The following is a 13,777-nucleotide window of genomic DNA, read 5'->3' on the forward strand; positions in this document are numbered from 1 at the left end:
AATTAATCAAATAAATAAGCAAATAATATAAATAAGAAAAAAGGAAGAAAATAAGTCTAAAACCCTAAAAAAAAACCCACAAACTTTCACTTCACCCCATCTCCTTTTTATTCCGTTCCTTCTGGTGGTAGTGGCGGGTGGTAGTGGCGCAATGGATAAGACACATGCCTTTGGTGTGAGAGACCCGGGTTCGAATCCACTGTGAGACACCAATGTGTCCCTGAGCAAGACACTTAACCCCTAGTTGCTCCAGAGGCGTGCGACCTCTGACATATATAGCAATTGTAAGTCGCTTTGGATAGAAGCGTCAGCTAAATGAATAAATGTAAATGTAAATGTTCTAATGACTTTCTCTCAGAATGTGTGTCTTCTTGCTTTTTGAGATGCAAAGTCCTCTATAATGTCATCATAGGACATCTTGCTTCCAACCTGATGGTTGACACTGATGATTGACAGACCACTGAGGCGTTCTTGTGCCATGGAGGACCTTAGGTAAGTTTTTATAAGCTTCAGCTTTGAGAAACTCCTTTCTGCAGAGGCTACTGTCACTGGTAGTGTGCAGGCTATTCTCAATGCAACCCAAAGGTTTGGATAAAGCCCAGTCAGTCCTTTTTGGTGGAGAAAATTGAGAAGTTCAAATGCTGTCATTGCCTCTGGTAAGTTTGGAATTGGAAGACTCTGGATTTCTGCAGTCAGTTCTTGCCAGTCAAGGTCAGTCTCCTCCCCGTCAGTCAGTGTGTTGCCAAGTAGCTCACAGTGCTCTCTGAGTGCCTCGTCATCCATGTCAGTGAAACTGACCAAAACACTGAATTTATCTCTTACATTCTTTAATGACTTGAAGCGATCTTCCAGTGACTGGATGGCAGTGTCAACAACAACATTAAAGAATGTTACCTCCATTCTCTTTACTGCATCATTCACAGTCTCATCTGCTGCCTCATAGCTAAACTGCCTTTTTGAGCTTCGAATCCTCTTCTGTGCCAGCACTGCTCTTCTGTTCTCGCATGATTCTCTTGCCTTTGACAGGACATCAGAGAAACCGGTGTCTCTGTAGTTCAACAGAGATTCTTTTGTTTTGTCAATAAGATTGACAGCAACATCAAGCTGCATGTTGGCAGATTGCAGGAGTTTACTGGTGATGTTGATTTTGGATAGGATATCAAACCAGGCCACTGTACAGATTTGAAATCTGAATGATCCTATTTCTTCTGCCAAAGACTGGGCCTCAATTCTTGTAGCAGCATCATTTGTTTGGTCTCTGACTTCAGTCAAGGCCTCTCTGACTTTGTCAGTTTGGTACCGTAAAGGCTGAATGCTGTTGACTCTACTCTCCCATCTTGTCTCACTCCATGACTTCAGCGTGATCTGGACATGCTTCTTAAGAATGGCCCACCTCTGAGGAGCAGCAGAGAACAAGTTGTAAAGCTTCTGGACTATGCCAAATAAGCTGATGGCATCTACTGACTGCTTTGCTGAATCTGCAACCATTAGATTAAAGGCCAATTTATACTTCTGCGTCGAGTGTACGCCGTAGTGTACGTCGTAGGCTACGCACGTAGGCGACGCCGTCGTGAGCATTTATACTTCTGCGAATGTCTGTGTTGCTCTGCAGTTACACCGCCGAAACGCTAGTTGGCGCGGGTGGGTTTTAATGTTCCACTGTGTTTACATTCCTCGCGGCTGTTTTGAGTTTAGGTTTCTACGAGCAATGGCGACTGAAGGAGTCATACAGATGGCTGTATTTCCGCACTTCTTCAAGCAATCTCTCGGTCACTTGGTCTATTTCCATGGCTCTTCACTGATCTTCGGAATTTAAAAATGGCGGGCGGGCGGTGCAGAGTGCAGAAGATCATTCCGGAAATGCGTAGGAGGAAACGCGATGCTATCCAGCCGACCAATCACAGATCTTGCGGTCCGCGTCGCCGCGACGCGTAGTTACATTTTTGAGGAGGTGCGCGTCAGGGTACGGCGAAGGGTACGACGTATGGTACACGTCAATGCGTATGCTACGCCGTACCTTCTACGCGCACCCGACGCAGAAGTATAAATTGGCCTTAAGTGTGTGTGTTCCACATGGAACATATAGAGCACAAGCATTTCTTTCAAGCAGCCTGGCCTGCACTCCTTTATTTTTCCCCTTCATGTTGGAGCCATTATCGTATGACTGACCCCTGCAATCTTGAAAACGGATGCCCAGCTCCTCCAGCTTGTTCAAAATCAATGAAGACAGGCCAAGGCCAGTGGACTCTGGAGCAGGTAGGAAACCCAGAAAGTGCTCTTTAATCTCTGGGGGTGTTGACGTGGTGACAATTCTGACAACAACCGACATTTGTTCCTGGTGACTGATGTCTGGAGTGCAGTCTAAAATTATGGCAAAATACTTCGACTGCTTTATTTCTGCCACCATAGTGCTAAGTATTTTCCCACTAATACAAGCAATAAGTTCATTTTGGATAATTTTCCCCAAGTAGGTAGTGTGATTTTCACCAGAGCTGATGCGTCTGACGTGGTCATTTAAAACTGGATCATACTTTGCAAGAAGTTCTACCTCTTTCAGAAAATTGCCGTTGTTTGGACTGTTGATGGTGTCTGCTGATCCTCTGAGAGCAAGGTTTCTTTCAGCCAGTGATTGAATGATGCTGATCAAACGTTTGAGTACCTCTCTCCATCGATTCTGCTCTGCTTGCAAGAGAGCTATCGCAGTGTGGTCAATTGTTTTTCCTGCTTTAAGTCGACACTCTAAATCCTTCCATGCTAACAAATGTTTAACATGATCTGGGCTGGTTTCATGGGACTTTAATATTGCACTGATATTGACCCAGTCATTCTGACCCTCTGTGGCAAGCTTTGATGACTTTCTCGAAAACAACTTGCAGCAAAAGCAGTAGACTGCATCACTCTGCTTTGAGTATGTTAACCAGTCACGTTTAACTTTCTCACCATTTGCAAGGTTTCGAAACATATGATGGTAGTGAAAGCTTCTGTGGAAATGGGACTTGGGGAATTCAAAGTCTCTGTCTACATTCACAGGACCTCTGTAAACTAAGTCATCCCTTACTTGGTCAGACAGTTTTGATGGCCACTGAGCAGGATCAGTTGGTGGTGGAGCAGGGATCCAAGTAACCGAAGAGGTCGGTTGGCTTAGATCAGCAGTTGCAGTTGGAACTGTGGGAAGATTAGATGGGAAATGTTTAGCTACTTGTGTACAAAACATTTGAGTTAATAACAGAGGTAGAAACATATTGTGGGAACAAACTAAACTTACCAACTGTATCACTGGAACCAGCAGGGATAAACACCGGTCGGGATGAAGATGTTGTATCACCTTTAGTGTGGCATGATAATGATGGGCCTGACATGAAATAAAAACATCAACATCATTGTGTTTAGGCCTAGTTGTTTTCTTTCTTCTTAAGTGTGTTAGTATTAATCATTATATCAACATCATACATAAGGTCAATTTGTTGTAAACAAATAAATATTAATAATTTAGCATTAACAATATATAGCTAACTTACCATCCATTGTGGTATGCCGCTCGCTGTGCTCTACTGAAGCAGCAGTAGAGTCACCTCCTCCAGCTGATGAGATTATAATATAATTATAAATACAGTATGCAGAGTAGATAAAACACATTGATCCTAAATTAATATTAAAGTACAATAAGAAAACATAGTAAATTGTGATAATAAAACTAAATTTTTTATTGGCAAGAGGAAAATTAGCTATGTTGAAGTTGCACACAAAACTATTCAAAAGAATGGCAGTAGGAAATATTTACTTGTGTCATCTCTGGTGTCAGCCTCCTGAGATGTTTCTCCACGACCACCAAAATATTTAAGAATGGCTCCTCCTGAGAAAGTGAAATTTTGTTTTTTACAATTAGTGTGAGCAGAAAATAATGTTAAGAGTAAATTAAAAGAAATCCAAGGTTAAATGATATTATTTAATTATTGGTTGATTAACTCTTACATACTGTTCATATTTTAAACCTTCACAGCATGGAGTGAGACATTTTTCACCTTTTATGATTACATACAGTACTACATTCTTTACCAAAATTTATCACAAATCCATTTTGCTTTTAGGTGTCTTGTATTGATCATCATTCAATAATGTTTCAGAGAGAACACAGTGTTTTCTTTAGGTTTAAATGGTCTGGGCGATTTAGCTTAACAATATATCAAATATTTTATATTAGTATAGATTAATATTTATTAATATTTATTCAATTCAATTATTGTGATATGATTTAATATTGACTCATTTGGATAAATATTAGGTAGGCTACACAAGATAGCCATTAATTTTTCTCAAGAAAAAAACTACTCACCAAATGCTGTAGCCTAAACACAGAGAGCCCTATCAGCTGGCAGTATTATTTAAAGTTAAAAATAACTCAAATAAATAATACTTTTTTTTTATTACAACTTTATTTAATGATAGAAGTAAAAATATAATAAATATAGTACACATATTTAGAAAAATACTCTCTATAGCTCTTTTTTTCTAGCCAACTAACGTGCTATAGCCTATATATAACGTTATTATGGTCATCAAATTGCTTTCCTGAGGTAAATGTTATGTGACATAATTGTTCTCCAGCTGTTTTATTGAGCCCTTTGTTTGACTGATTGGTCGATATTATGTATGATGATGAGGAATATACATTTCGGTAAGTTGTAACGTTACTGTATCTTTCAACAGTGTTCATTCGTGTATTCAGCATAATTGACGGCCAGCTAGCTAACGTCAGCTGCACCGAGTTCCTACTACCGACTTTTTTCATAAGTTACTATATTAATGACTAAACATACACTTGCAAATTAAATAAGTAAAGATAAAGTAATAATAACTAACAGTTATGTTAAGGGCGTGTCCATTAATATTAGGCCTGAGTCGCCTGGCATAACGTTACCACGCCTTAACTTAAATTACGTTATTAAAAATGAACTTACCTTGCACTTGTCTCTTCTCGTCGTCATCCTTCTTCTTTTTCCTTTTTTCTGCTCCCGATGGATAGATTCGTTTCATTTTCAAATTTCCAAGTCCAAGCAACAACGATTTTAACGTTACACGGTTGGTTGACTGTTAAACCGCGGCAACGCCGGCGCGTACCATCTATAGTTAGGGGGCCCCCTAGAGGTGGCGGGGCCCTAAGCAGCCGCTTAGTTCGCTTATAGGGAGAGCCGGCTCTGGCTGTTACACTACGTGAACTCACTCAGGGGCTCACTTCATACAGAAGAAAATGAATAGTTGAATAAAGTCGTTATTTTTGGGGGGTTTTGCGCACAAAAAGTATTCTCGTCACTTGATAAACTTAAGGTTGAGCCACTGTAGACACTTGGACTATTTTAACGATGTCTTTACTAACTTTTCTGGGCTGGCAGATATCAATAGCAGCCTATGGAGGAGTGAGCCAGGTCTCAGATTTCATCAAAAATATCTTAATTTGTGTTCCAAAGATGAACTAAAGTCTTACGGGGTTGGAACAACATGAGGGTGAGTAATTAGTAACATAATTTTCATTTTTGGGTGAACTAACCCAGGTTATTCTGAAAATGTATTTATTCTAGCCTATATTCATAATTGATTATACATCGTTGTAAATAATTATCCATTTATATAGATACGAATAAATGTATCCCCTTTTTGGGCGATTCAAAATTATGTAGGTATGTAATAAGTGATCATAACCAGTATGATTAATTATTAATTATATATTCCCTTTTTTGAGCTAATGCACTACATTAGGTTAGGTTACAGTTAAATTGACTATTTATTAAAATGGTTAGAAAGGCTTCCCATGATGTTTAATCCTGGCTTGAACATAACTGTAGATGAATACTTGCTTGGGATTGGAAAATCTGCCAGTTGTGCCATCACTAGTACCTTGATAGAGGATCTTAAACTTGCTGAGAACCCCTAGTATTTTATTTCTTTATTCATTATTTACTTAAATGTATTTAATTATATTTATTTATATTTTCTTTATTCTTGCACTATGATGCTTTTTTTTTTTCTAATTAAGACATTTCATATTTTGTACCAGGACATTTATGGTTGTTTATTTTGTTAAATAAAGTACTGTTTGTTACTGATACTGTTAAAAAATACTGTTTTGCTTTTTAGACAAATCTCACACTTTTTTTATTTTTCATTAGAGGTTCTTAATATTTTCAACACATCATTGGATAACATCATCAATATATGTATTTCACAAATAATTTTACTAAAACATTCGGATATCTCTTTAATTATGTGTTTATTGTATGTTCATTTCTATCCACTTTTGTAATTTTAGACCGCAGCGTCTGAACGGGACTTTTACTTTATTTTATATGTGATGTCATAAGTATGCGCCGCGCTCCTGTATCTGTTAGGATTCGGCTGAAGAAAGGTTTGTGTTCTTAAACATTCCAAGTGTTTAAATCAGTTCAACCAGTTCAGGCAATCTTAGGTTTTATGTAGATTTATTTATTTAGATTTTAGATTTGTTTTTTGTAAAATGTAGTGATACTTTATTTACCATTAATGAACGTTATTATTTATGAGTAAAGCGAATGTACACATGAGTAACAGAAAATGTGCGGCTCATTTAGCTCTCCATGTCAGTTTATGGTAAACACGAATTCTCTCAATAGCAAGTAGTGATGGAGAAACTGAGCCTTTTGAAACTCCGAGTCAATTGAGCCAAACACTTCAAAATGATTCATTGATTCAAAGCGCTCGAACTACCGCCGTCTGACGTCACGTGCTGGTCAAAACAGTGTAAATGCAACGAGAAACAAAGCATAATGACAACTTTGATTATTAAAATAGAGTAATATATTAAATGTATTTATTAAAATACCAAATATAAAAAAAAAAAATATCAAGTGCCTGTTTAATATAATTTTATTACATTTCAGTGCTAGTAAGTTTTTTAGTCTAATCTCAGACTGACTCTCTTACCACTGAACTAGAGCTGATTGAGACACGCAGAGATTTAGTTTGGGTTTATTTTTATTTCTGTTACTTATTCTCATCTTAAACAGGACAAACACACAGAAAATCTCCAGATGAAGCGACTGAGATCCACATGACACTATTATAAAGATGGCGGTTATTAAAGAGGAGCGTGAAGACGTGAAGATTGAAGAAGTATTCCGTGTGAAACAAGAAGAAAATGAGGAACAAACAGGTTGGTTTTCTTTTGAACATTTGTGAATAAAGTAAATGTTAGTGATAAACTTTTCAGTTGTTGTCTATAAGGGATCTTCTCATCTGTATCAAACCAGTGTTGTATCAAGCTATAATTTAGCAAAAAAACATTAGCACACAACAAGATAATAAAACATTTATCCCGCGGACACAGCTTGGTAAAGTTACAATAACTTTACAACAAACTTTATAACAAACTTAAACATAATAGATGTTTGGAATCAAACTGTTTGAATATTTAAAAGCAACACAAACGGCTCCGATCCAAAACGCATTGTGCACTAAATAAACATCTGTTGTGACTTTCACATCTTCCATTAAGCTCAGTTGTAAATGTAGTATCTTAAAGGTGAACTAAGTAACTTTTTTTACCTTAACTGAACAGCTTCGGAGTCATTGGAATGGTTATATTACTTATTTCGGGTTGAATGGTGGTCGTTTCGCACCCCCCTGGTGCCCGTGAGCGGAAAATCCGCACTTGCAACTTTGAGCCGGCGGGCCGCCGGCCGCTGCGTCAGGAAGTCTCGCGTGATATCAGGTCTCGCGATGTAAACAATTGCTTTACGGCCAAAAGAAATCTGCTAAAATGCTGTCATTATTGCACTCCCTCACGCTGTCCGAACCCGAATGAAGAAGACGTTTTAAAGAACGTCCCATCTGCTTTGATGTCGTTAATCTATAGCCTCTGGTGTCTGAGAATCACCAACGAGTTTTTACAACAGTGTTGTCAAATATCTATTCCGAAGCTGTGGGGGGAGCTCTAGAGAGAAACCTGCGAGCAAAAAGCGAGAATATAGCGAAGAAGTCCCGAAGCTACTGAGTGCTGCTTTAAAGGGGACCTGTTATGCTCTCTTTTACAAGAAGCAATATAAGTCTCAGGTGTTCCCAGAATGTGTCTGAAGTTTCAGCTCTAAATACCCCATAGATAATTTATTATACCATGCTGTAATTGCCTATTTTTGAGTGGAAGTTAAAACATGGTGTTTTTGCTCATGTATCTTTAAATGCAAATGAGCTGCTGCTCTCTACCCTACTTTTCCAGAAGAGGGATGTGCCTTTACAGCTTGTGCCTCAGATTCTCTGACAAAAACGAACAAAACATCTGTTTGGTTTTAATTAGGCTATTACCTCTACTATGTTCACGTTGCATTGCAGCTCTTCATGGTCAAGAAAGTTTATTATATGCATGTGTTTTAAAACCATATCAGTCTAAACTTCGGATATATGGTTTTCTGAGCGCACACGTCCGAAGCACGCGCACAGAAAGCTGGATGTCAGATGGCACATCCCATGATTATTAAACTAAGTTCTCTTCTATAGCGCTTAAACTGTCAAAAACGCATAAAGTTCACATAAACACAGACGGTTATTAGGGGTGTCAAAATGAATCATTTCTACGATGCATCGCGATGCAGACGAGGACTATTCGGTATCGGTTCAGTAATAGACCATAACCGATTATAATGTACTGACGCTTTTCTGACGTCATTTGTCGCATACGTGCTTTGTCGCGGTAGCATATAATGGCAGAGGGAGGTGAGACGCGAGTGAGAGAAAATAAAAAATGCTCCAACTACTTTTAAAAGCCTACATCTGGGCACATTTCGGCTTTTATGAACAACCTGGTAAGCACGACCTGCAGAAGACACGCGCTGTGTGCACTCATGTCACGCACAAATAGAATATGCAGGAGGTAATACCACCAACTTGATAAACCACGTTAGCCGTTTTCACCCCGAGCTGTTAACGCCTGGCAGAGTCTGACTGCTTTAGAGTAAGTGGATGAGCTCCGTCACCCGAATCCGCAGCCAAAAATAAATCATCCACCCGCCCCAATAATTTTCTCTGATTTAAGTATCCGCACCCGATGGTCAAATTACAATTATTCTGTGTTGTTACGCGTGATTATAAATGGATGATCGTCACCTTCAACTGCGGACTCGGCGACAGTTTATGTGCGGATCTTTAATGGTAACATAATACACTGATTAATGAGCACTGCTTTTAAATGAACATTTCTTTAAAACAAAATTTATTTGACAGATTTTCCTTTTCTTAATGGCATAAACAAGCTTTACTCCCTTGAAACTTAAACTGGAATGTCACTGCGACATCCCGAACAGGCGAGCACACGCACACACACATCACTTTTGAGGTAAAATTTTAAATTGAGGATTCGGTGCATCGTGATGCATCGCAATATCAGATTGAACTGAATCGATGACATGATAATCGTAATCGAACTGAACCGTGAGACCAGTGTCGGTTCACACCCCTATCGGTTATGTCTGTGAACATAAACCGCAGGGAAAGATATTGCATGTGTATATTAGATCTGTGTATTAAAATGAAAGCAGCTTAATATTCAGGACCTACTGCTATATGCAGTTAATATGAATCAAACAACAAAAGAAAAACAGAAAATCACTCACTGCTCTTGATCGAATAAGTAGCTTTAATCAGGCGCGCTGGAAGCTGTTTCATGTGAGGAGGGCTGAGGGCTGGGTTGGAAAATATGTGATGTCATTATGTTGTGGCTGACGACAAGACATGACATTTCTCTGTACTGTAGGTGTTGTAGCCATTAAAGAAAACATTTTTAGTTTCATATTTATGTTTAAATATTATAGGCTAATGTTATTTTTTTATTTAATCAATGTTGATTATGAAAGTGAGCATGCAGCATGAGAAAGAAAATGATACATCATGAGATGCGCAATATAAATGGAGATATGGAGTGGGTAAGACATGATTTTGACCACTTCATTGAGTTTTGTTTTGTAGAAAGACTATTTTTAAAAGATTTTCGTTTTGTATAAATTGTATCTTAATTTTGATCAATGTTTTATCAACCAATTGCCTGTATTTAATAAATAAGAAGTAAATATATAGCAGACAATGTAATAAGACGCCGGCACGATCACTTGCATTGCACGGGAACTGAAGGGCGCCGAAACTCAGCTTGTGCCTCACAGATTTGAGAAATATAGGCTATCTATAGATAAAATACTTTTAAACGAAATTATTCAAAACAAAAAAGAAATAGTCTACTCTCTGATTATGTAATCCATATGAAATGTGCATTTCTCTCTGGCGTTCATGGCGAGTCCACATTGTCAACTTCATCTTGCAGCGACACAGAAAACACCAGTTTATTAATAAACAATTAAATGTCTCCTTGCTATTTTTCACACATTCATACTTTTGCCGTTTTTTTTGCGGCAAGCTTTATGCGTGCGGCCGTGTGCTTGAGTGCAGCTATATGTAGCCTACACGCTCATTATCCTGTATATAGCCTATTTAAGTAATAAAATGAATATAAAGGGGCGATTTGTCCATCCGGAGGCAGCCCTTATTCCACATATTTTCGAACCAGCAGGCCATTCTGGGTTGAGCGAGCGAACCTGAGCGGAATGAGCGAGGGAATATTCAGAAATACATTCTCCGCTCACGTGCTCTGATCGGAACAAAGCATGACAAATTAAAACTTTATTTCATTTTCTCCGTAGCTTGAACACTCAACTACATTAGGCATAAGAGAGTTAGTTAACGCTGTCCATTTATTTTTATTTATTTTTTATTTCATGTTTTAAAGTACAATATTATGTTAGTCCAGAGCCCCCCACCAGCACCCCCCTTCCCGCGCTACTGGCTTTAATACGAATACATTTCGTACTTGAATGCTGCTGTTAAACGCTCTGGCGAGGAGATCAACATGGCGGACTGTGTTCAGCTCACTGAGTCCGTCAGCAGTCGTGGGCGGGGCCTGTTGATGTGACATCACAAAATTGACAATCTGCAAATGGCTTGTTCTGAGACACTGTTTAAGTTTTATGGGGATTTAAAAAAGAGAGTGGGTGGGTAATATTAACCATTATAGGGTGGTTGTGTCAAACGCCATGTAAAAGAGGACCTATTATGCAAAATCCCCTAAGTTGATCTAGGATGAGTGTTTCTTCTCCTGAACTCCATGTGGCAGCAACACATGTGGGATATTCTTCACATTAAGACACACAGTGTAAATGTGTGGAACAGCGCCTGCAGCTTTCTCTATTTTCTTTTCTTTTCTGAAAGCTTGAATTCAGCTTCATTTTTATTTTATTTTTTACTTATATTTTTTATTTAGAACCACAGCTTTACATTATGGCATTGGGTTTTAACATGTTAGTCCATCATGTTCCCACAATATTGACAATTCTTCAAAACTTAATTATATCGTACACATTATACAGAGAATGAAAACAAATAGGGGAGGAAGAAAAAATATAAAATAAATAAACAAAAATAATGGAGAAAGGGAGAGATGGACACTGGATAAATAAATAAATAAAAATAATGGAGAAAGTCAGAGATGAACATGGGATAAATAAATAAATAAAAATAATGGAGAAAGGCAGAGAGAGCAAGGTTACATCATGTTACCTTGTGAGATACATTGTTACAGTTTTCATGTGTCAAACACAACTATGCAAAAAAACAACTTATTTTTGCAAAAGAGACAGAGATGTGATATTCTATTTGTCGTATTTCTGTTTTGCATAAAAACTGAAGAATATTCGGTACATCATATAAACTGTATTTTAAAATGATCAGCCATACACGAAAAATAAATAAAAAGATAATAAAATAAAATATTAAATAAAAAATTTGTCAAGGTCTTGGAACTGATTATTTCAATGTGACAACTTGACAGCTCAACAAAAAACCATGAGAAAACATGTGACAAGTATGTGAACTTGCAACAGAACACATGATTACTTTACATTTGATTATTTTATTTATTTCTACATAACCCTGTAGTTGGTGTTGGTGTGCCTTAAAGGAGAAGTTAATCTTGATCGTTATACCTTTGTGAGTACTGTCTATAGGGAAAAAAAAACGTACTGGATTGGTGCTTGCAACACGGAGCTGCTACAGCTAATGCCCAGAGCTCCCACTCAGCTAAAACGGCAGTTATGGGGGCATAAACATAAAGAGTGTCTTTGTGCCTCTTAACAGACACAAAATGCAATTAAAATGTCTGTCCAACATGAACAGGGCCCTTACATGACAACAAGATGCGTTTAGCAACTTAGCCATTGTTTAAATTCACCTAAATAGTGTTTTAGACGGCTAGCTGTAGTCTCGCGCTGAAGTCCCGTGGGAACTCAGTTGTAGCCGGAAAAAGGTAAATAGCAGTGTGCAGGTGGGAGGAGCGTAGTGTGTGAAGAGTGAAGATCGTAGTTGCTCACAAGTGAAGAAGAAATGGTTCGCGTTTGTGCCGTTCCAAATTGTGGCAACAGAATGCGAAAATACAAGAACTTAAATTTTCATCGTCTTCCTTTCCATGACCTCGAGATTCTGCAGTTGTGGCTAGTTGTACTTCAACTTGATGTGCAAACTCCCATACAAGTACTATGCGCTAAAGGTTACCGCATTTGCAGCGAACACTTTGACAAGGATGACTACACAGACACAACACAGCGGGGTCATGGAAAGGAAGACGATGAAAATGTAAGTTCTTGTATTTTCGCATTTTGTTGCCACAATTCGGAACGAACAACTGAGTTCCCACGGTGGGATAGTTTGGTTCCAGCATACACCAGTTCTTCCATTTTCTCTGAGAAGCACAGAAGTGGAGATGCTGCAGAGATGAATAACGTGTCTGGTGAGAGGGGCTGTTGCTCTGGCTGTAATATGCTGTCCTGGCTTCCCTGGCTGTTTTCCAGGAAGTCGTCCTTGGGTGCTGAATCTTGGAGCAGTTCTGTCTGTGGTGAGCTCTGTGGGCAGGGCTCAGCTGAGATTGTGTCCGTGAGCAGAGGTTGTTGTGGCTGAGTGGTGTTATCATTGTCCCTGTGTGATATGTCAACCGCATGTCTATTCAGGTGCTGAAGTTAAGTCCTGTGGTCATTCATACTGTGTCCAGGTGTGTGTGTGCCGTTCAGATTGAGTGGATTGGCACACACTGCAGAAGGATGATTGAGGGAGAAGTAGATATTGTCCTTTAGCACTTTTGAACCATGTTTGTTTGGGTGGTGGCCATCCTGTTGAAACAGTTGTCTCTGACTCCAGAAAAGATTGAAGTTGTCAATCAAGTTCACTTCTTTTACATTGCAGGTTTTTTGCAGCCATGTATTTATTAAGCCCAAGCAACCGTGAAAACCTGTTTGTTCCTCTAGCTGGGAGTGGTCCACTGATGAATGTCTGAACTTTAAGTTTTTTAAGTGTTTCAAAATGTTCATTGAAATCCTTCTTAAGGAGTTCTGACTGCTCTTTATGAATATCATTCTTCCCCACATGAATGATAAGTCGATTTGCAGTCTTATGTTTCGACAGAATGTTCTGAAGTTCCCTGTTTACATCAGAAGTTGTTTATTAAAGATTATCTCTGGAGAAGCTTTCAGTCTTTCCACTTGCAAATTCAGGATTGGCACACACTGCACTGTTGCTTGTGGAAGGCAGCACATAGTTTTTATCCATGCTGCTAATGTTTCTGATTATGGAGACACCCACTATCAGAGTCCTGTGCTCGGCTGCGCTCTGAGCTGAGTGCCGCTGTCGGCTCGACCTTGCAGTTAGCATCAGTGTTAGCTAC

General features: G+C 38.7%; 2 protein-coding genes across 5 annotated transcripts in view; one reads left to right on the top strand and one right to left on the bottom strand.

Annotated features, from left to right (window-relative positions):
* LOC309497397 (uncharacterized protein) overlaps positions 1-13,777 on the top strand; it is a 65,999-nt gene that overhangs the window by 40,305 nt on the left and 11,917 nt on the right. The window contains exons 1-2 of one of the 4 annotated variants that reach the window (XM_082167662.1): positions 6,337-6,400; positions 7,038-7,183. The exons of 2 other annotated variants lie outside the window; for them this stretch is intronic. In XM_082167662.1, coding sequence (XP_082023788.1) covers positions 7,099-7,183 — 85 coding nt within the window. In that variant the 5' untranslated portion in view covers positions 6,337-6,400; positions 7,038-7,098. Of the gene's footprint in view, positions 1-6,336; positions 6,401-6,457; positions 6,917-7,037; positions 7,184-13,777 lie in introns of those variants that run through there. One more of the 4 variants, XM_082167663.1, reaches the window with a different exon arrangement.
* Positions 355-5,192, bottom strand: LOC309496376 (zinc finger MYM-type protein 1-like; the record flags this gene model as incomplete). The annotated part of the gene is made up of 6 exons (XM_082166370.1): positions 4,959-5,192; positions 3,782-3,853; positions 3,519-3,581; positions 3,266-3,352; positions 2,074-3,165; positions 355-1,472 (listed from the first exon to the last, which is right to left on the bottom strand). The coding sequence occupies exons 1-6, from the start codon at positions 5,032-5,034 to the stop codon at positions 355-357; spliced, it is 2,508 nt and encodes an 835-aa protein (XP_082022496.1). The 5' UTR covers positions 5,035-5,192.

Source organism: Leuciscus leuciscus (assembly GCF_965113295.1).
Source record: "Leuciscus leuciscus genome assembly, chromosome: 4".
Taxonomy (NCBI): Eukaryota; Metazoa; Chordata; class Actinopteri; order Cypriniformes; family Leuciscidae; genus Leuciscus; species Leuciscus leuciscus.